This window comes from Corvus cornix, chromosome 6, assembly GCF_000738735.6.
Source record: "Corvus cornix cornix isolate S_Up_H32 chromosome 6, ASM73873v5, whole genome shotgun sequence".
NCBI classification, from domain to species: domain Eukaryota; kingdom Metazoa; phylum Chordata; class Aves; order Passeriformes; family Corvidae; genus Corvus; species Corvus cornix.
The window spans coordinates 16,357,828-16,380,688 of NC_046336.1; the positions used below are offsets into that span (position 1 = coordinate 16,357,828).

The 22,861-nt window shown below is 38.6% G+C and overlaps 1 protein-coding gene across 4 annotated transcripts in view; it reads left to right on the forward strand.

Moving 5' to 3' along the window:
- Positions 1-20,881, forward strand: part of PLCE1 (phospholipase C epsilon 1) — a 146,793-nt gene extending 125,912 nt beyond the window's left edge. For all 4 annotated transcript variants that reach the window (XM_010410588.4, XM_039553593.1, XM_039553594.1 and 1 more), the window contains 15 exons: positions 42-200; positions 1,210-1,333; positions 3,460-3,584; positions 4,268-4,385; positions 8,641-8,772; positions 9,900-10,190; positions 10,909-11,072; positions 11,984-12,245; positions 13,150-13,268; positions 14,395-14,523; positions 15,271-15,480; positions 17,263-17,424; positions 17,583-17,801; positions 18,541-18,752; positions 19,961-20,881. In XM_010410588.4, the coding sequence (XP_010408890.3) occupies positions 42-200; positions 1,210-1,333; positions 3,460-3,584; positions 4,268-4,385; positions 8,641-8,772; positions 9,900-10,190; positions 10,909-11,072; positions 11,984-12,245; positions 13,150-13,268; positions 14,395-14,523; positions 15,271-15,480; positions 17,263-17,424; positions 17,583-17,801; positions 18,541-18,720 (2,394 nt within the window). In that variant the 3' untranslated portion in view covers positions 18,721-18,752; positions 19,961-20,881. The remainder of the gene's footprint in view (positions 1-41; positions 201-1,209; positions 1,334-3,459; positions 3,585-4,267; positions 4,386-8,640; positions 8,773-9,899; positions 10,191-10,908; positions 11,073-11,983; positions 12,246-13,149; positions 13,269-14,394; positions 14,524-15,270; positions 15,481-17,262; positions 17,425-17,582; positions 17,802-18,540; positions 18,753-19,960) is intronic.
- Positions 20,882-22,861: the final 1,980 nt, after the last annotated feature.

Sequence of the window (22,861 nt, forward strand, 5' to 3'; positions counted from 1 at the left end):
TGGGATTTTCCATAATACCTCACGTGTTCTTGATATTTCAGAATGTATTTGGAGATAAGTTGGTGACAAAGTTTTTATTTGAGAGCGACTTTTCCGATGATCCCATGCTTCCTTCCCCTGGCCAACTACGAAGAAAAATCCTGCTTAAAAACAAGAAGCTGAAAGCCCATCAAACACCAGTGGATATATTGAAACAAAAGGTAAAGCCCTTCCTTAACAGCAAGCAGTGAGACCCAACTCTTGTTAGAAATAGTTCCTTTGTGTTTGAAGTTTTTGCTAATCTCATATGTACAGCAGAATAATCTAATACACATTCATGCTTGGAAGACTCACAGTGGATTGCAGTGCTTTCAAATAAGTAGACAACACATACAGTAAATTATAGCTACAGCCTAACTAAATTTTAGTGTATATTAATTTTATAAAACTTCATAATATTATGATTAACACCACATGCCCTACGTGACAAATAGAAATGAATCTTTTTCTGTGAGGCTATAACATTCGCTGTTCATGTTTATTTGAGAAGTAGTGATATGCATCGAGTATGTGTGTATAATTGTAGTAATTTTTGGTAGAGTTCTGCTTTGTTTCTTTTTTCATATTCAAACCAGGCAAATACTCAATTTCTTACTGACTTTTTGTGGGGGACTCTGCTACTCAAATAGTGCTTATTCCCATGTGAGAATTTTTTTGATTTCTAAAAATTAGGGCTTCATCTCTAGTAGCCTCAATCTAATAATGTCTATGGTTAGTCAGCAGTTAGATGGAATCCTTGAAAACTAACAGCCATTACCCAAAATGTAAGCACAATTGCATTAGACTTAAATTCTTGTTATCAGAGGAGTAAATCACACTGATCATACCAGTATATGGATATTCTCCATCTTCTGAAAAAGTATTTAACTGTTTCTGAAACAGCATACCTCAGACTAGAAAAAGGCAGTCTTGAATGATGTGCAACGTGGCCATTTTCCCATAATTAATTAGGTTTCATATCTTATTAAGTCTTTTTCTTGCAATACAAGTTCTCTTTATATTCAAACCCTTAAAGGGGTATTTTATCTCGATCTTAACAATCTTATTTATTTCTCACTTAATCTATTCATTGCTTTCATATAAACAAAATAAGATGCAAAGAGTGATGAAAATTCTTTTTCTTTTTAAAAGTCCTTAGCAATAATGTAGTAAGTGCTTCTGTTCTTGTAGGCTCACCAGCTGGCACATATGCAAGCACAGGCTAGTAATGGTGCTAGCAACCCCACACCTACCAATGAAGAGGAAGAAGATGAAGAGGATGAATATGACTATGACTATGAATCTCTCTCTGATGGTAACTATAGTTATTTTTTTTGGGTTTTTTTCATTACAGTGCTTTTTTTAGAACTGTAGTAATAAGATATGTGAATATTCTAGTTCAGGAATGAGCTAGGTACACAGTGTCCTTGCATGAGTCTGAAAAGGCTGGAATTCTTCAGCTGGTAGAGAAGAGGACTGAGGGGTGAATTGGAAGCAGGTTTACTGAGTCATGGAGTGGTGGATTAAGGGAAGCAGAGAATGCTACTCGTTAGATCTAGGAGGTGCTCAGTAAAACAAGTGGAAGATCAGTCTAAAACAAGTAAAATGTTTGTGCAGCTCATAGTAAACTTTTGGAATTTGCTGCTGTGGGAAATCGCAGAGCCAAATGGCATTAGCATATAAAAAAAAAGGATTGGACAAATTCATGGGCAGATTTATAAGCAAATGTTACCAGTAGCAGTATTTGGTCCAACATCCCTGTTATTCAGCAGCTGTGATTGTTGGGATGGTACTAGGGAAGTGGACCATGATTAGTGGCTGGTTGCTCTGTTGCCACTGCCAGAAAGAGAATACTAGGCTAGATGGACAACTGGCACAGCTGGGGATGGTCTCCTGAGTGATCAGTGAAGTACTTCACTCACTGAACCTTAAGTCTAGTGGGGACCTGTTCTAGGTACCGTGTTCAGAGAAGATGTAAGGCTTGAGCATGTCCTGCAGCACAGGACTTCTTTCCAGATGGTCTCTTACTTACATTACTTTCTTCTGTGTTTAGGGATTTAAAAAATAGTCATAAAATTAATGAATGCATTTCAGGACTTGACACTGCTTGTGGAATAGCAGTGTTATTTATGAGTTTGATGTCAATGCTGCCTTCAGTTGCATTTTGCCTGAAAGTTGGCGTAACTGGCTACTTGAGCATACTCTTCGTGATGAACAGAGTAGAGGTAGTGTAGATAGTAAATTGCTGTGAAAACTTAGATCTTTGCTAACAGACTTGCCAAGAAAATATTGCAAACTTAATTGCAGTAAGTGACTTTTGAGCACTGTTCTAGTTAAGAGAAGGTTTGAGAAATCTGAAACTAGCAAGAAACATTCACACCTCCAGTATACAAAGGAATCTGCAGAATGGTATACTACTTTATTACAATGATTATTCTTTGGAGTCTTTAATTGTGTTAATATTTTGTTAAAACTAATCTAAATAATGGTCTGTAAACTTTCTAAAACAGATTCAGGTTTTTTTTTTTACTGATACTTTTTTTTGCTTAAGGCTAATAGTTTTACAGCTGACACTTATTTTTCATTTCTCTGGCTCTAAATCTTAATCCCCTGTACTCTTATTCCCTCTCTGACTCGTTTCCCTGTAGCTGATGTCCTTAATGCTTCTCCTGCTCCTAACAGCCAGGAAGGTAAAAGCCATTTGGTTGAGCATTTTAACTGCATGAAATCAGCACTGCATCTTCAGCCTGTTCAATGTGACAGTGTGAATATATAGTTTTTACTTCATATTATAAATGCAAGTAGATATTCTTATATGGCATTGTTAACTGTTCAGGAACTGTTAGAAACCTGCATGTGTGACACTTGTTATGCATAAAAAGAATATGGTCAAAGCATCAGGAATATCAGGAATGAATTGAACCATTCCTTTTGTGACAACTGCAGTATTTTGGTCCAGAAAGACCACATCATTATTAGGCATACTATTCTCTGAAAAATATGTAGCTTTGAAGAGGTATTTCTATAGATGTAAAAAATACTTGTGCATGGTGAAAGCAAGCAGAGGAAAGCCAAAACTTGCTGTACAAAATGTGTACATATTTGATGGGGTTAACTGTGATTGGACTTTGGCATTTTTTTGTCATTCAGGAGTATCAGTTGTTTTTAGATGGAAAACTTAAATCATTAGATGGTTTGGGTTTAAAGATCTGAGCACAAAAGGATGGGCTTTAAAGGAAGTGCAATGTCTCAACTAAATACAAGCATTAAATTTTTAAACAGAAGGTTACTACTCAAGGATGATGCTTTGACCAGCAAATGTATTATTTTACCATCTGGTTATTCATATAAGATTCACAGCACTGTCCACAAATACTGTTAATTCAAATTCAGTTTTCATTTGAAATTGTTTGGATTTATTAAAATCCCATTAATTTTTAGATAATATTCTTGAAGACCGACCTGAGAATAAATTATCAAGTGATAAACTGCAGTTTGAATATAATGAAGAGACTGCCAAACGACTAAAGAAGGCTGACTGTGCTACTTACAATAATAAAGGAAAGGTAGTTCTGCTTTTTCCCCCCTTCTTCTCAGCTATGCTTTGATAGATAACCAGGTTCCAAAGGATTTGGACAGTTCAGATAACTGAGACTTAGATGGCAAATGCACTTTAGAGAAGAGAAATAATAGAAAGCATGGAAGGACAGCAGAGAAAATAGCTTAAATAGAATAGATGCTCACCATACTGTTCAAGAAAAGTCCTCAGAATTTATTGTATATATAGGCTGCTTGGCTGAAAATTAGATCCAGAAGCTTATTTAGATATTTCATTCCATTGATATTGATGGAACTGAAGATTTCATCTGAATATTCCGCATCTTTGTGTTTCAAAATAAGTTTAAAATACCACACTAAAATATCAGATAACCACAACACCTCTTATTAAATCATCTGAAAGAGGAACCAGTGTATTGCTGTTTAGTATATTGTAGATTCTTCTCAACATGGATGTGTTTTGTCTAAATGTTTGTAGGACTCACTCTGAATAAGGCCTTTACACACTACTGCAGAATCAGTAACAGGTATTTATGCAGAAATCTGCGCATGGGAGGGAGATTTGTTAGGTGAGAACAGAAACCATTGAGGAAAAAAGAGAGAAAATATTTCAAAGACATAAGTAAGATATGCAAGAGTTCTTCCACATTCAGTAATACTATTATTAAATGTTCTTGGTGTTGTCACTCAGGTTTATGACATGGAGCTGGGTGAAGAATTCTATCTTCCTCAAAATAAGAAGGAAAGCAGACAAATAGCTCCAGAGCTATCAGATCTTGTCATTTACTGTCAAGCTGTAAAGTTCCCGGGTAAGTACACTGCCCTGTTTTATTGCTTTAAGCTTTCTAATTCCTGGAGACATTATGTTTATGTTTTGAATTAGTTTGAAGTAGTCGAGGAGGTTCGTTCTTCATGATTTGGTAGTCTTCCTAGTAACAGCTCCTGGCTGAGAAGTAGTGTTCATAAATTATGTGAATACATACTGTTTGTCATATTAAAATGTTTACAAAAGTGAAATTTGCCAGTCTTCACAACTTAGACAACTGCTTCACTGCCAAATGCCAGATGACAGAAAGCTTTATCTTAAGAGCTCCGAGTTTCCATGTAAGGACCTACTGAATTAAGAAGGAAAATACTCTTAAGACCTTGAAGGAGGAGTGTGTCACATTCCTTTAAGTGACCTCGGTTTAGTGTGTTTCACCTTTGCCTGCAGCTGCATCTTCTGTTCTTTCCCAAGTGGACAGGAGAGGAGCCATTTGCAGGGGTAAAGCAACTTTTCCTGGGGTGAGAGAGGGCAGCTGCTTGCACACTCTCACACAGTCTTCATGGAAGCAGTTACGGAAATAGGAGAATCTTCTTCTGTACAGTAGGAAGAATAATGTTTGCAGAGAAAAGGAGAGGGAGTGACTGAAGAGATCACTGATAGTTACTTGTTCAGTACTGAAATGTGAGGCTGGGTATATTTTGGCTCATACTGTGTACATAAATACTTTTAAATTGAGAATTTATTGTTTATTGATGTGTTTAATGTTTAAATGAAAAATCTGCTTTTTAGTGGAATGGTTTTCTGTGGAAAAGTGAGCAATTCTGCCAAAACATGATCTTATACAAATAGAACTATAATCAGATTAGAGAAGCTAACCAAACATAAAATAGTGTCAAATAGGCAAGATAAACATGCTGGAAAATGGACAGACATTCTTTTCTAATCTTTTATAACTTTAAGAATTGTAGGTGTCACTTGTAAAAATAATGACTTCTAAAAATTCAAATCTGATACTCTTTTTAATGAAATCTGCAATGAGATATCTTTCAAGTAAAATATTTTCTTTTAAAGAAAGATATTCAAGATTAAATGGGGATAGTTAGGGTTGTTCCAAGCATTTTGACACACAGAAAAATTCTGATATTCTAAGAAAACTTCGAAATATTTAATTTTTAATGTAATACTGGTTATAAAAGAAATACCTGCTTCCTTTTCAAATTTCTTCCTCTTGCTTTAAAGAGATCATGAATAGAACAATTAAGAAAATTATCTACTTTCGCAGATAAACACATGAAACTGTAGAAATTACTTTTCCAACAAACTTTGTCTCCTTTGAGACAAATACTGCCTCCTCTGAGGTAACGTAGACTTCCATGGCCACCGTGCCACTGATTGGATTCCTCTGCTCAGCTGGAGGGCACAGACATGGTGCAGTGCCCTGCCCCAGTACTGTCCATTAAATGAGGGGAGCAAAGCTGGTAGATCCATGACTATGTAGCCCTACTGCCTGTGCAGTAAAAATCCAAGAGTTTTGGAAATAGAGAGGGCAGAATTCATGTCAGTGTCTGATCAATGGTGTAAATACTTTATTTCTCCATATGTCTTCATGTATTTTTGTTCTGTGTTTACCCTTGCCTACATCCCTGAATGCTAATCACTGATTTGTGACTATAAAAAAGGACAAGGACCATTATGTTCACTTTCCCTAACCTACTGGGTAACACAGACTTCCCTAAGTGTTCCCTGGTCAAAACAGAATTTTTCATGTGGAGAAAATAGCATTTCTTGTTTATAAAACCTCTGGTAACAAGGAACCCAGCATAGCTCATGTTGTTTCTGTGCTTTTTGACCTTACAGTCCTTGCTTAACTTGAATTTCAGTGTGTTAGATGTCACTGCACCCTTATTTGAGAGGCTGAATGTCTGTTCTCTGGGTTCACCCAAGCTGAGGGCAGTGGAGCAGCCCTGAGCACTGCTACTGGCACTTGGCTCGTCGCCTTGGAGCTGAGATTCTTACACAATGACTAGAGAAACTGAGTACATAAAAGCAGGATTTGCACAACCAAGTGGAGGGAGCAAGGAGTCACCTGAGCTCACCAGCATGAAATTTGGTCACCATCTCCATCATATCAGATTATCTGCCCCTTTATTAATTTCTTTTCAAGAAATTACAGTGAACATAGAAAGGGGAACCCTACATATAAAAGTGCTGTAAATTCTCTTTCAAGGTCTTCAAACCTGCAGACTTTCTCTTGGTCTGAAAGATGTGGTGAGAAAGTGGCAATTACAGTTTAACCTGTTAGTTAGTATGGTGAGAATGAGAAGGGCAGGGAAGCTTTCAGTCCTGTGGACTAAAAATCTAGAAGCAGTAAAGCAGTGTGCTTATATCTAACACATGAGATGGGCACTAAACTCTGTAACTCAAAGAACATGGCACAGGGGTTGTAGGGAAACACAAAACATTTACTCTGTCACTGTGGTAGTACATTAGGATTTATGTACATTATGGTGGGATCTAAGCTGGTCCTACTTTGACCAGAGAGTTGAACCAGGTGACTCCTATATCCTTGTCAACGTCCATTATTTTGTGAATTTATGATTCTATGAATTGGTAAAGCTATATTCTAAAGTCAGGTTTAAATTGGAGTGAAAAATTGAGCTTGTCTCTGGGAAGAGATGTGTAACATGCAAAGCATGGGAAAGACTGAAAGGAAACTCCCAGATGCAGTGTACCCTGTGGCCATCATGCTGGCTTCAGTCAGCCCTGGGGCTTTGCACTGCACTCTCTGGTGATTTATGAGGTTAGTTTGTTTCCTCAGTGACTGTCTCCACAATAGCATTTTGAAACCTGGATCTTACTTGCCAAATCCATTTGATCAATTGAAAACTGGGTTTAAATAGTGCTGGAAGCACATAGTGCATAACTCCTCATTCTTCTAGTTCAATTCATATTCCTTGATCTCAGTTTCTACCATCTTCTGTGGTTTATGTATATGCTTGGGCCCAAAGAGACAATAATCTCCAATGCTGAAAACATTTATGTATATTCTAAATGTTACTAACCCAAGCAGTTCCACTGAAACTGTGTGCGTAATTTTAGTAAGTACATGTACACATGCCAGAAAGATTGAGAGCTGAAAATTTGCAGCTCAGTCAGAAAGAGGCCAATGTATCCTCTTTGTGATTTATATTTGTATTTGAAATATAAGTATTAAATCCAGAAGTGTCTTTAGGCAGGTGTGAATTGATGTGAATTAATGAGGAACGTTTTAGGAGTCACAGTTAGGCATATACAGTGTATTTGCTTTGTTGTATTCTATATCACAAATGCATCTTGGGTCTTTGAGAGCATCCCATACCTCACTGCTGTGGGTGTCAGAATAATTACTGTGCACTTTAATTTTGATCTGCTGTGCGCTCTCTCCAAGCCAACAGAAAGAAATTAACCTTAAGTGGGATTAAGTCTGTTTACTTCACCAGGATTCAGGTCATGATTTTAATGATTATGTTTCTAGAATGAAGAAGTTTGAATAATAGCATGAGTTTTCCAGCTCCACTCCTAGTACATATTGGCCATTAAATATGTAATGGATTTTGCACACCTAACTGTATTTCCCTACACAGAAGATGACTCTGAAAACATTTTGAAGTTAAACTGTTTAACCAACAGCATTTGGGCATTCTATATTATATTATATTATATCATGTCATGTCATGTTATGTTATGTTATGTTATGTTGTGTTATATGATGTTATATTATGTTTTAAAATAATAATCTTACATTTATTTAATTATATAGATATAGTAATCTTGATGAATTCCATGATATTCACTACTGTACAGATTTATTGCTTCTGTAGAAAAGATTTTTATTTTTTTAAATTATTCCTAGGATGAATACATTGGGACTGTATTTTTTTAGTATCAATTTGGACAATTCAGTAATTTGACAGAAAGCCACCTTCCTCAAGCCAAAAAGTAAAATGGAGAAAAAATTATACCACAGAGAGAGAGCTGTATATTGTACTGCTTCATATGAGTTTCTATATACATGATAGAAATACATACATATATATATTACATATAAAACCATACATAATATATACATATATAAAAGTGTGTATATATGTAAAGATATTAAAATTAAATTATGGGGAAAAATACACTATAGTACCCTTGTCCTGTGTACTATATAACAAGAGTATTCATGCCTTCAAAAATAATGTAAAATACGATGGAAAATGTCATGCCCTCTTGGTCATGTTTTTGGCTCATTTATTTTACATTTATGGGAACAGGCTTGTCAACTCTAAACCCATCTGGCTCTAACAGAGGAAAAGAAAGAAAAAGCAGGAAGTCCATTTTTGGCAACAATCCTGGCAGGCTGAGCCCTGGGGAGTCAGCTGCTCTTGCCAAAGCATCTGGAAAAGGTAAAGTTAGCATCTTCTTTCACCAGTCACATGGAATGACTCTGTAATGCAACACATGTACCGTACCAAGTTGTTAAAGATCAAATGCTTTGCAATGTGTAAGACGTTAAACTTTGGAATGGTTTCTCGTTAGCACGGCAGCTATTACAGTACCACTATTACAACTGAAGTGTTGAGTGCAGAATACTAGCATTACTTGGTCAGAAATATGATGACCCTAATTCATAAACAGTTCAAAACTAATGTACATTTTAAGTGATGTATCTTGAAGTTCGTATTTTAAAAGATCTAAGTGAGTGTTTTCAAAGTACAAATGGAAGCCAGGACTGTTGGGCTGGTCCAGAAAAGAATTTTTATTGTCTGAAGTAGAACTTAGCGGCCTAAAATTCAGCCAAGTCCAAATGTGTAATTGTGCAAATTAGACTCTGCAGGTAATTCAGTTTGTGAACCTGGAAACTGTGCTTCTGCCTATGAACAGATGTAAAGAAATACAAAGAAAGTACAGAAAAGGTTCTGGAGCAGAAATAAGACCCAGATCCCCTGCCTTTGAAGTGGTTGCCATAAACAGATATTTTGAACTCATTTTCTGACTCAAGGAGGGTTGCATTTCTTACAGCCCAAGGGCACAACTGCATCAGACAGAAAAGATTTCCTTCTTGTGGCCAGTGTCCTAAAAGTGAAGAAGTCTGGTGCCTAATTGTAAGGCATATAAATATTTTGCTGCCTCTGTCCCCTAACTTTTGCGGTCTCTGTAGATTGCTTGTTTGGACAATTAGCAGATGGCTTTCAGTCTTGCCTCTCTTCCTCATGTAAAATATATAAATGAGAAGAAGGGAATTTTATTCTCTTATTTTATTCAGGCAAATGCTAATTAGGTATTTATTTATGAAAGTGGTTGTTAGCACATCTAATCATGGTATTACTTCAATATTTGAACGTTGTGTTTCCTCCTATGGATTGTTCTTACTGTGTAAGGACTGTGACACTTGCCCTGAGTAGTGTCATTTTCCAGGATCACCTTTTTCTACTGGAACCAAAGCACACACACACACACCCACTAGAAAACATTGAATTTTTGGAGTCTCTGGACCTGCAGCTGTACCTTGAGGGCACTGTTTATTTTCCAGGTCCCTTTGATGCGATGCGGCAGACCTGGGAAGATCCTTGCTCTCCTTACAACTCTCCAGCTTCCCTCAGTGCCATTATCAGGACGCCCAAGTGCTATCACATCTCGTCCCTGAACGAGAACGCTGCCAAGCGGCTCTGCAGGCGCTATTCCCAGAAGCTGATCCAGCACACCACCTGCCAGCTCCTGAGGACCTACCCCGCTGCCACACGCATCGACTCCTCCAATCCCCACCCACTGATCTTCTGGCTCCACGGGGTACAGCTCGTGGCTCTTAACTACCAAACAGATGGTAAGGCTACACAAACTCAGGTTTTAATGTTCTAAATGTGCTAGGAGGCCTTAAGTAATGAATTTGTATTTTCCCTGTTTACTTTTCCTTGCTCTCCTGAGGGGATCTACCTGTATCTGTGCAACCCAGCACAAGCAGGTTCAGACCACAACAATCTGGTCCTTGAGAGCCTTGACCCCAGAGTCCAGGAGCTTTATGCCAATGCACCAGGTCCCCTGATAAACCAGAAGTGCCTGGACAGCAACACCTTCCATTTTTATTTTTATTCTGTTGCTGAAGGTTGTTTTTTTTCCCCCAATTTGAGTAACTATTATCCCTTTCTGATAATTTCAAGAATAAAAAGGTACTGAACTATTTTTAACTTGGAAGTGCCTGGATGCTGGTTTAATGTTGACCAAAACATTTTTGGACTATTGGCTATCCTATCTTGTGTTCCTTCACGTTTTCAGTGGGGGATCCATTAGGTCATCTACAGTGCTCTTTCATTCTGCAGTTCATTAAAGACAATGGAAAGGAAAAGAATGAACTGTTCTTAGAGTTTTGTGTAATTACTTGGATAGATTGGATACATAAATCACAGCTAATTCTGAAAACCAGGAATAGCACACAACTAAAATAATTTTTAGAAAGGTACTTCAAACAGGACGTTGTTTTCACTGTTACAGTTTTTCCATTGTATCATTGCTCTCTGTCAATTTTGGCTGCCTTACTTTCACAGACCTTCCTCTGCAACTCAATGCAGCAATGTTTGAGGCTAACGGCGGCTGTGGATATGTTTTGAAACCTCCAGTTCTGTGGGATAAAAACTGTTCAATGTACCAGCAGTTTTGTCCATTGGAAAGAGACCTTGATAATAAGGAGCCAGCTATATATTCTTTAACAGTAAGTACATGAAAAGGGAATTTCATACAGGCAAACAGAGAGACAATTTGCTACTACAGTCTTTAACCAGCATTACAGTCATCCTTCTAAATGAAAAGATTGAATCTTTAAATGTTGCTTCCAAAGGTCAGCCTAACTAACAGAAATTGGAGAGGGAAGGAACAAAGATTTGTCTTTATTTTATTGTGTTGGCTGATTTGTATCCGTAGTTACTTTCATGTTTCCTTCACAGTATTTGTTGAAACCTAGTTCTGAAAGCATTTTCCTTGGGACTACACAATTGTGTAAAATTACACGTGCCTTGATGTTTTACACATTTGTGAACACTTGAAAAGCTGCACAAAAAGCCGTTATGGAAAGCTGTACTGAATCTTGAAAAAATATTTTTTGTAAGTTATATAATATATATAATTCATGGATTTGTGGCCAAAAACAAAGTATTCTCAGAAGCTAGTCCTTTCCAGGAAATGTGCCAGAAAAGTGAGATTCGTAAGAATCAGAATTCTCCCAGCTGTGGTAATTGCACACTTAATTCTTGTGTTGTGTATGCCAAAGCAAGCCAGAACTCAGTGCCATCACCCCAGAGTAATGGAGAAGAAAATGTGATCCTTTTTGACTACATTACTGGTACATTCTTTCTGGATTAATGTTCAGATGCCTTGAACAGTTACACTCACTATGTGTAGTGTATTTTTTCAGGGGAAAGATACCATAGAAGTAGTGTTGGGGGTGGAGGGTTGAGGAAGCTCTGCTTCTGAAGTTACTGCCCTGGCAATCACAAAAGTGAGTGTTGTAATTAAATCAGCATGTTAACGAACTGTGCTTAGGGGTGTGCTGAGCAGTATTTAGCTCAGGATCATGACAGCATAGGGATTACTGCACTAATTGTTCTCTGTCCTCCTCGGCTTCAGATTGTGTCTGGCCAGAATGTTTGCCCCAGCAATAGCACGGGCAGCCCCTGTATCGAGATCGACGTGCTGGGGATGCCCCTGGACAGCTGCCACTTCCGCACGAAGCCCATCCACCGCAACACTCTGAACCCCATGTGGAACGAGCAGTTCCTTTTCCGGGTTCACTTTGAAGATTTGGTCTTTCTGCGGTTTGCGGTTGTTGAAAACAACAGCTCAGCTGTTACAGCTCAGAGAATCATTCCCCTAAAAGCGCTGAAGAGAGGTACAGTGTAGTTCCTGGTGGCACCCTGTACCAAAATGGTCCAGCAGATTCCTGGGCTGGGTCCTTCCAGAGGGAAATTTTTAATCAGCTGATTGCATTTTTCTAGAGGAGACAGGGAACAAACGCCAGACAGCATACCATGGCCTGGCAGTACAGGGCTGATCTAAGGCTTCCTGGGAGCTGGCCCCAGTGACTTGTAAAAAGTCTGATCCTGTGCTTTTGTGGAGGCAGGGGCGTGTTGTACACACCTGCTCCAATTCTGGGGGTGCTCCTGAGATTATGTTCACCAGGAGACTGGCTGCTCCCTTAGGAGGCTTGGAGTGGTTCCACTTCTGCCTTGCTCTTTGCCCAAGAAACTGCTGTAACAGCTGATCACTGGGCAGAGGGGAATTGCACTTCTCGCAGCCATGGCTGGAGAGGAGTTGAAGGAAGGGTGGAAAAAAGTGAGAGAGAGATGAGGAAACATCACTAATTGTGTGACACCTGGGGGTGGGAGTTTCCATGTTGCCAGTAGCTCTTCTACATTTGCTTTGTGCCACTGTAACACCACACAATTATCTGGGTTGGTATATGTGGAGATCTGGCCATAGACATGCATTTTCCAGTAAGAATTTGACCTTGCTTCATTCATGTTCTGATATTTAGAAATCATTCATTTAGATATTTTAATGTATAACTATACTGAATGTTACAGCAAAACATAGGTTGCTCTATGAGCCACTTGGCAGCAGGATTGGTGTCACACTGTTGTACAGAGTGTGAACACAGTGTTATTACAGCGCTTTAAATCCTACCCATGTCGCAAAGTGTAGCTATAAATACAGCAAATTTGAGTTTTCCAGTTACGAGACTTGTGTCCTAGGATGTGGCAAAGTATTTATACAGAAGGATTTTTCCTCTTTAGGCTACAGACATGTCCAGCTCCATAACCTACACAATGAAACATTGGAAATTTCCAGTTTGTTCATAAACAGTCGGAGAATGGAAGAAAGTCCCTCTGGAAACAATCTGCCTGCATCTATGGTAATTTAACTTTTGTTTGTGTGTGTGAATTACCTGTATTCTTAGTTTAGTAACTACTATGATGTGAAGATCTCTAGAGCCAGAGTGTTCAAAGATGTTAGCCCTCAAACCTGCACATTCTTCAGACATACCCTGATGACTATCGTTTTCTTGGCTTTGGTGGAATTAAGGTTATCCCACCTGGCTTAAACGGTGGGAAGGTAAATCTTTCCAAAGTCTGGCTTCTCTGCTGTATTTAGGTATAGAACAAGAAATACACTCCTGACTGGGGGAGTGTGGATGAGCAGTGAGGTTCAGTGCTGCTTCGTGCATTCCTTTGTCCATGAATTGTAAGCAAAGCATTTGAGACCAAAAAAAGAAAGATGCGAATTACCAACAACTTTGAAATAATGAGAGTAAAATTGATTTCTGTTACAAGAAAAGATGAACTCTGTGGTTCTGTACATACATACAGATTTATGTATGTATGTGCACATATGTATACATACATACAGGTATTTGTATATCTAAAAATACGTATGTATGCATGCATAGATGGATGTGATTTTTGTTTAAAAGCCCTTACTGTTAGATTACCTGAGTTACTTGTGTTTTGGCAACTGTAAACATGTATTTTATCATCTTACTGACTCCTAAAGTGTCATAAAACTTCCTGAGCTCCCATGTGTGCAGCAGATGTGTTGCAGATATTACCTCCTGTGAATACATACCAAACTTGTATCTTGGTGAATTACTGGGGCAGAAAGGAAGAACAAGTTGTTTGGAGGTTAAAACAAGGCAATACCTTTTCATCCAGTAATCTGTGTGCTGAATCCAAATATCTGAGCTCAGCTAGCGTGGGGAATGAGTGATGGAGGTTGGCCCTTCGTCCAGTGGCAGTTTATATATTCCCACTGGAAAAATTCCCTTTTCTCTTCAGCTTCAAGGTAGGATGGAGGTTTTTGGAGGGTTTGTTGGGGGTTTTTAAATGCCTCAATCCATAGTGTAAGAAAGAGCCATGTATTAACTGAACAGCTTTTCTTTGTCAAGGCCCTTACAACTTGTTTGTACAGTTTCTGTTAAGCAACCTAGAAATAACATGCCTGTGTGAAAACATCCAGTAACCTGTTGAATGTTGTCTGAACAGTTGTTTAGCCTGGGAGAACGGAAAGCTCCTGTGACTTACAAAGTGACAGTTCATGGAATTCCAGGCCCGGAGCCTTTCACTGTTTTCAATGTAAGTGCAGGGACCACGGCTGCACAGCTGCTCCATCAGGTGAGCTTCCTGCTGAATTGCAGACTCTTCATTGCAAGAATCCACACTAACATCGTTCTGGACTTCTGTCTCCCTGCACTTCTCACACACAGGGTCCTTGTAGTTCATTCATCACAGCAAGGGGTGGTTAGAAATGCATTGCTGTGGAATTAATTACATTGCAAACACAGAGTATAATCAGTGGAATTTTCCCAATCTTGGCTTCAGAGAATGGGTTTATAATCTTAGAACATATTCCCTCTTAGTATTTTAATATTTGGGCATATGCAGATGAGAAGAACAATCTCTCTAGTTGATGGGGGCAGTGGGTTCTCCTTACAACAAGGGCAAACATTCCTGCACAATTCTTTGAACTGAAGCACTGTAGGAAGAGAGAGTAAAAGTTAGAGGGCTAAGTTCATGAGTAGAAAAACCAGTTAACTCAGCAGGGATTGTTATTCTAGCAGTGGGAAAAGACTGTACTGTCCTGGGATTATGAATAAATTTTCTGGCCAGCCAAAAAGGACCGAAATAAGCTTAAATAGTACTGCCTTGTCTGGAATAGTTGAACTGCTTGGCTGGGCTAAAGAGAACAGGACATTACCCCGGAGTGAAATATCTGAATAATAAATAGCACATCAGAAATCCTGCCTGCACTGTCAGAATAGTTACTGATTCTTAAAGCTTCCTTATTCATTCTCATTTATAACTACTAATTATGCAGTGTTTATATTTAGCATTCTAATTGTTGTGTGTTGTCTGTCTTAGCTCTTGGCTACCATAAAAGGCACCAAGTCATGCGCTGCAGACTATTTTCTGATGGAAGAGAAGAGTTTTATATCTAAAGAAAAGAGTGAATGCAGGAAACCACCATTCCAGAGAGTGATTGGTCCTGAAGAAGGGTTAGTGCAGCTTTTGAACAGTTGGTTCCCAGAAGAAGGATATGTTGGAAGAATTATCTTTAAAACCCGAGAGGAAGTAAGTCTGTTTTAGATAAATTATTATTTATAAAGGTAGCTAAAAATAGCTCTTAGGACCAGGAAACAAAAGCGTGTGCAGTATTTATTTCACTACTTGGTAAGTAATGTCAATGCTGTGTACATTATTTAAAAACAAACTTAACTCTTGAGTGAGCAACCACAGCTGGACTTTATACACCTATGTGACACCAACTGGACCTCCCTCAGCTCCAGTAGCAGCTGTGGGGTGTTTATTCATTATGGCTCAGTCACCAGCTCAGTGCCTCTGTTTTGAGTGACAGTTCTAATTTAATGCAAATCTAGATTATGCCATCATTGGAAATTAATATAAAGATAATAGTTAATACCAAAGGATCATAGATAACAGAACTCCAGACAACCACCATCAATTTAGATGGCAGCAACTTCTTATCTGTCTAGAAAGATTAGAAATAATTTTAATATTAAAGGATAAGTCTAAAAGCCTCAAAGGATTATTAAATTACCAATGATAGCCTAAAATAATGAAATAGGTGATTTCTTTTAATTTAAAGGTGGAACATGACTTCAGTTTAGACTATGAGCAAAGCATCTACAGCTTAAAATATGCTAGTGCCCAGGCTTGTGAGACAGAGACAAAAAAAGCAGGAGAAAGACACTTAATGATCCCATTTTCAGAGGCACTTTCTTTGGTCAGTTCAGCAAATAAAAATGCTTGCTTAGTACACAGATTTTACATACATAAATTACAGAGGTCCTCTAGTATACTTTAAACTGAAAAAAATGTATTTTTGCTTATTTTGACAGAACTTTTGATACAGCTTCAAATTTTGACAAATTGCTTTTATATTACGCAAGTCCACATTTGGGTTTCCTTTACATCTAATAATTGGAGCAAAAATGACAAGGTAGAAATTTGTTTATGGAAACAGTAGCCTGCTGAATTCCACTGACTGCAGCACTGCCTCTGTCAGTGTACGCTGCCACACAGTCCTGCCAAGCCCCATTCCTTCAGAAAACGGGTTAAAATCTGTCTTAGCACACGTGACAATTATGCTGTAGTTCTGTCCTGTGATGTACCTCAAAGCATTATCCATAATTTTGAGCCTTTCTGCAGACAGCAGCACCTCAGATCCTGGAGCTGGCAATGAAGCTGCAAATCTGACTGGAAAACAAGGAGCAGGTCCAGTGGCAGGGTGCAATACACAGCACATATTTACCCCTTATGAATCCCAGCCATGTTCCAAGGCGTTGGACAGGAATGCACTCCCTGAGAGAAGGCTCAGGGAGGAATTCTGTCTAAAGTCTGCAGTAGTCATTGAAGAGGGAGAGAGAAACAAGCAGCCTTCCTCTTGTTCCACATCACAGGAAAATGTTCACTCAGATTCTGGCTCTCTAAATTCTTTTGGCTTTAGTGCAGGGACAGGAAAGAAAATAACCCTTTCCACCATCTCACATTGTACTAGCACCATTACATGACAAAATATCATTTTGTACACATAAGGAAAGGATTTAAGGGACCATTTTTGTGAAATACGGTGCTATGCAAACATCTCCATTCCTCACCTACTATGAAAGGTATTTCAGATACTGATTTTAGAAAATACAGGTATTTACTAGCATTATTATTATTTTTTATTAGCAATAGTGGCTTGTTAAAACTCTCTAATAATGTATTTAATGAAATGGAGCTGAGGCAACTGCACAGTCTCCAATTTCCACGTGGTAAAAACCTTTTGTGACCACCAGCTATTAGTTACCTCTCTGAAGTAAATGAATTTGTCTCTCATTTTCTCTGTAGAATTTAAATGAGAGAAACATCTTTCAAGAAGCAAAGGAAGAAGCAGCCATCAGCTCTGAGGATGACAGTTTCTTTGTTCAGGTACATGATGTCTCCCCAGAGCAACCACGCACCGTGATCAAAGCTCCACGCCTCAGCACGGCTCAGGATGTCATACAGCAGGTAAGGGCACGTGCCCACCTTAACATGTGGGGTGGAAGTTGGTTTCAAACAAGCCAAGGTGGGGTTTGTTCTCAGCACTAGCTGAGGAATCAGTTTACCAACCTGAATCTGATGGAGTGCCTTCTTTTTTGGTGGTTTTTTTTTCTGCTTTTAAACAGACTCTCTGCAAAGCCAAATACTCCTACAGCATTTTGAGTAATCCAAACCCAAGTGATTATGTGCTCTTGGAAGAGGTGACAAAAGAACCAGCAAATAAAAAGTCTTCAACATCTAAACCATCTCAGAGGATTCTCTCTGATCAAGAGTGTGTGTTTCAGGCCCAAAGCAAGTGGAAGGGAGCAGGAAAATTTATCCTTAAGCTCAAAGAACAGGTTCAGGTAAAAGATGCAATACTTTGCTGTAGGTGTTATAGGTGGTGTGTGATTCAGCTTAATGGGAACCTGCTTTCGGTGGGAGGGAGACATGACTGGCATGAGGGCAGGTGGGCAGGACAGACTGACAGACTACAGCAAAAAGCAGATTCCTCTTTTCTCTGACCCCCTCTTACTTTTTCCTTTGCAAAACTGTATCAGTTACACTCAGCAACACAACTCCCTCACAGCCTGCAAATCCAGGACAGCCTTTGTCTGCTACCAGCTTTCTGTTTCTCAAAACCTTCTGGCTGAGCATGTTCCCCATCATAATAAAGGACCATTCAAATGGGCAGAACTTATAAGCTACTGGAATAAGGTCCCCTTTATTCCTGCCCAGTGAAAAAGTTGTTCTGTTGCTTTGTATCAGGCTTTAAAAAATGGCAGGAATGAAGTATGTGTCTACTGGGAGAAGGAGCTGTGTTCTTCTTTCCAGCAGACACCACCAATGCACAGCCGCTGTTGCTTTAAAGTAACTGTATTATAAACACAGATTACCAAATTTGCTAAACATATTTTAACAATGCGTAATTTTAAATTAATTTATTCAGAACAATCAGAAGGATGTGCCTGGATGAAAGCACAGCCATACTAAATTCCTAAAGGGAGGCCTGCTTAGCAATATGTTAGGTGTTTTCATATTCTTTTGGTATTTCACAGTGAACAAGTAGCTGTTAAACCACCTCTATGATCTTAATTCTTCCAGGCAGCACGAGATGACAAGAGAAAAGGCATCTCCTTCACCAGCGAACTGAAGAAGTTGACCAAGTCGAGTAAGCAGTACCGGGGCTTCGTGTCGCCCTCGCTGCAGGTGCTGTCGGACAGTCCCCAGGGCAGGGACGAGAGAGCCGCGTGCGCCCTGGCCTTCAGTGACATCATGGAGTAGTGCTGGCTGCTGCCTCGGCAAGGCCTGCCCAGGTACGAGACACCAGCTCGAGCACTGAGCAGGCATTCACAGAGCATTCCTGTCTCCAAGCTGTAGGTGATTAAACCAAGTGAGACACAAGCACTGGCAGAATGATCCATAAAAGCCTCATAGACTGGTGTGCACAGGCACAATGACATCAGGAAGGTCTCCAATCCTTTATTATGGAATTTGCTCCAGTGAATCAGAATGGTGGAGTTTCATCCACTTTCTCTGTCCATTTAATCCAAAATGTTTCATCCTGGTTGATTTTGCAGTATGCATTTTTATCTACAATTGTGCTTAATTAGTGAAGTTCTGTTACTCTTTTGCTCTGAGCCATGGCAAATGGAAGTGAGCAGTAGAGCTTTTACTATTTTTTGTTACATCCAGATAATAAAATCATCAGGATTGGTTATCTCTTTTTTAGCTAGAACAAGTTTATAGTGTTAATTTCTGTCTGTGGACATCTTGCCAGAACTGTTTAAACATTTACACTTATCCTTTCTGTATCTCTTCAATTTTTTCCATCTTGCTTGACTTCAAACAACTGAAATACACAACAAAGACTGTCCCATTTATATGGAGACAGTAAGTGCCACTTGCCCAGCCATGTACACTAACCAGACACTTGCACAGTGCTACTACGGCACTGCGACAGCAGCTGGGAAGTTGCAGCTCATTATAAATGAAGAAATCTTTTTCAGTGTTGATAATCCCACCTCACATACAGCCAATTTAAGATTATATTTTTTTTTCTGTATACATCTAATTATTAAAGCATTATTTGACATGCACTGTAATGCTGCTGCTAAGCCATTAAATTACCAGAATTCAAGCACCGTTTTCATTTGCAAGGTATTTCAAATAGGAAGGGATGAATTTGATACCTTATTTCTAGGCTGCTATAAACCCCCTAATGCGTTAAAACAATCTGAATTCAAGGAAAGCAAAGTAAATTACAGGAAGATCACAGTCACTTTCCTTCTTCTGCATTTGGTTGGTTTTTTGTTTTGTTGGGGTTTTGGTTTGGTTTGGGGTTTTTTTGTAAGTTGGTTGGTTGGTTGGCTGGTTTTTGGGGTTTTTTTTTGTTTGGGGTTTTTGGGGGTATTTTGGGTTTTTTTGTTTGTTTTTTTGGTTTGTTTTTGTTTTGCTTTGTTTTTTTTTCTTTTTTAATTGTGAAACTCAAACCTGGAATTTACATCACTGAATCCTTCTGCAGTGCCTTTGAAGAATCCTGCTGTGGACTGAACTGGTCAGCAATTGTGTGCCCTGTGCTACAGATGCTTAATCCAGGCAATGCTGCTGGATTAACATCCAGAATCTGGGAATCCTAAATGGGATACTGTGGATTGGAAAGATGCCTGTCAGCTCTTGGAAGATTCTTCTCTTCCTGTATCTTTGCATCTGCAGACTGTCCATAGGCGGATGGAGAAGTTTTCTTGGACTGTATGTTGTAAACAAACACGTGTCATCACCCTCCCCTTTTTAAACAAAAGATAATTTTAGCTCATTGCCTCTAAAGAATCTGAAGGCAGAGAACCAGAGTGTTCTTTTATGTGTATTATATTAAAATAACGCACTTTTACCTGAAGATCATTGTTAAACACTGTGTTAAGTGATTGTAAAGAGATTTAAATATACTGTAACTTCCTTCATATGTCTGTTTTAACTTTGGTGAATATACACAAAACACTCGAAATTATTTATGGTTTATCTACATTAACAAAATAATGTACAATAGCTGAATACACCTTACTGGTAGTGAGACTTGGACAAGGAACAACATTTCCTTCTTATAAATTTTAGTTTTCCAGGCTTGTGTTTAAAGAAAGAATATTTATTATCATGTTCCAAAGTACATGCCATTGTATAGTATATTTATCATATACTACTTTTTAGAAAATGCAAACTTTTTATCTTTCTCTGGATTTAGAGGAAAAAAATGTTTGAACGTTTCTGGTTGTTTCTTTTCAGCACAAGGTGTTTAATATCCAGTACTGACCAAATCCAAAATAATGCATTGGTAAGTGTGATTAATGTTTCAATATTTTGAATTCAAACCACATTTTTGCATATAGCCAGGAACTGTCTTTTTACTTGTCTGTTAAACCCAGAGAGTATAAAGAACTTTACACTATAACTCTTGACAATTTCTGTTTACATAGAAACACTGTTGTGAAGTTTTATGTGTGCTGAATTCATCTTTTGTTATCTAAGTTAGTTGTGGTAATCTCTTTTTTTTTCCCTCCATGGGAGTTACTGATGTGTTTAGTTATTTAAAACAATCCATTACAGGGGCACAAATTGAACAGCTGCTGCAATCAGCCATCCCTTTGATCTCCCACAAGAAATGTGTCTGTGGGGAACAAATTGCTCCGTACATGTTCTGTTTCAGTACAGCAAACCCTAAACAGAGGAACAAAGTTACAGGCAGTAGTCTCATGACAGCTAATGGCCCCCCATGAATAAGAAAATGAACTAAAAGAAAGCAAAGTTATTAACTGGCATATAAACAGATAGAATCTGCGTTCTGTCACCAGAAGCGATGAAGTCTTTCTCTATACACTACAGAAAATGCCTATAAAGTAGCCATTACCAAAGCAAAAAAGTGCCCTCTTGAGGTCACTTCCAGCTTTCAGAAAAAATAACCACAGACATACAAAAAAGTCTGATTTCTGAGTGGCAGTTCCTCACTGAGTCCATGCACTTCCCACTGCTCATCTTTCACAAAAGTAAAGTTTTGAACTTATGTACCAAAACAGCATTTTGCAAATCAGCAACATGACCCAGCTAAGTCCCCAACCAGCTCAGCATTTCCAACAGTAGCAGCTGCTGTGAGAGATGTGTGCTCCCTCCCTGCCCTGCCCAAGGAAAGACTGATCCCAAGTAAAGTGTTAAAAGTGACAACTTACCCATAGTTTTATAGGCATAGTTTGCTTTGGAATACTTTGGAATTACTGGGAAATACTTACATCAACCTGCTGCACAATTCAACTAATGCAATCATTTTTTTTTAATGTTAGCTTCATTCTCTCTGTTATTTTAACACAATAGCAGTTTGGTATCACTGACAATTTTTCCCTTTTGGTGTTTTTATGGCATTTTAGAAACAACTCTTAATTTCCTGTAGTTTGCCCTTATCTGTTTAGCTTTTTTTTTTTTGGTGGTGGTGGTGTGGTTTTTTGGGTTTTGGGGGGGGGGGGGGGGGGGGGTTTAATCTCTAGCAGCTCTGAAAATTCTAAACATCACCTGTAGTGTCACAGTAGGCTGGAGGATACCCTTGCTAATTAATTGGATTCAATGTTGGTCTTATGTCCATGTTGTCATCCACTAGTGCTTTTCTGTCACCCAGATATAAAAGCAAAAAAACCAATCATGGGAAGTCAAAGGGGACATCAGTAGTCATGTCACATTGTGTACCACAGGCCTAACACCAGCCTGAAGTCTGGTGGCCATTTAAAGTCAGCAGTTTTGTACTATTTCTGCTAACACAATTTTTCTAGCTGTGGGAATAGCTTATTACTACAAGTATCTTCATCAAGCACAATCAAAACCTCCTTTTACTGCTGTTTATCACAGTGAAAGAAAACAGCAAAATATTTGGCTTTTTATTTAAAAAACCCTAACTGTAGATATATAGACAGCTGGAACTGTGTAAGGCTAATTAACCTGTGCCGGGATTTTTAACTTAAGTATTGGTAAATACCCAGGTAAACTTGTCTTGGTGAAACATGATACACTTTGGGGTGAATTTGGAAAAGAATTGCAGTGCCCTTCCTTTTGCTGGTTCCAAGTAGTGGAAATACACCACCACTTGAAGCATTAAACAGCAAGGGGGGGTTGTTAACTTTTGTGAAAGCCCAGTTAAAGGGCTTTCATGTGCTAAGTTATTATGCTAATAGGAAAGTTTATTCTGTTTAGCCACGGATTTTATTGCTGCAGGAATCTCTCCACACATTCCTATGACAAAACTGACAAAAAATCTTTGTCCTTTTCCATGCTTTTGGCTGAGTATGGACATCAATTAGGAAAATACATTCATTTTTACATTACAAACTATTTACAGGAAGCAGCTTCCAGGATAAAGTTTGAAAGAAAGGAATGTGAATAATCAACATCT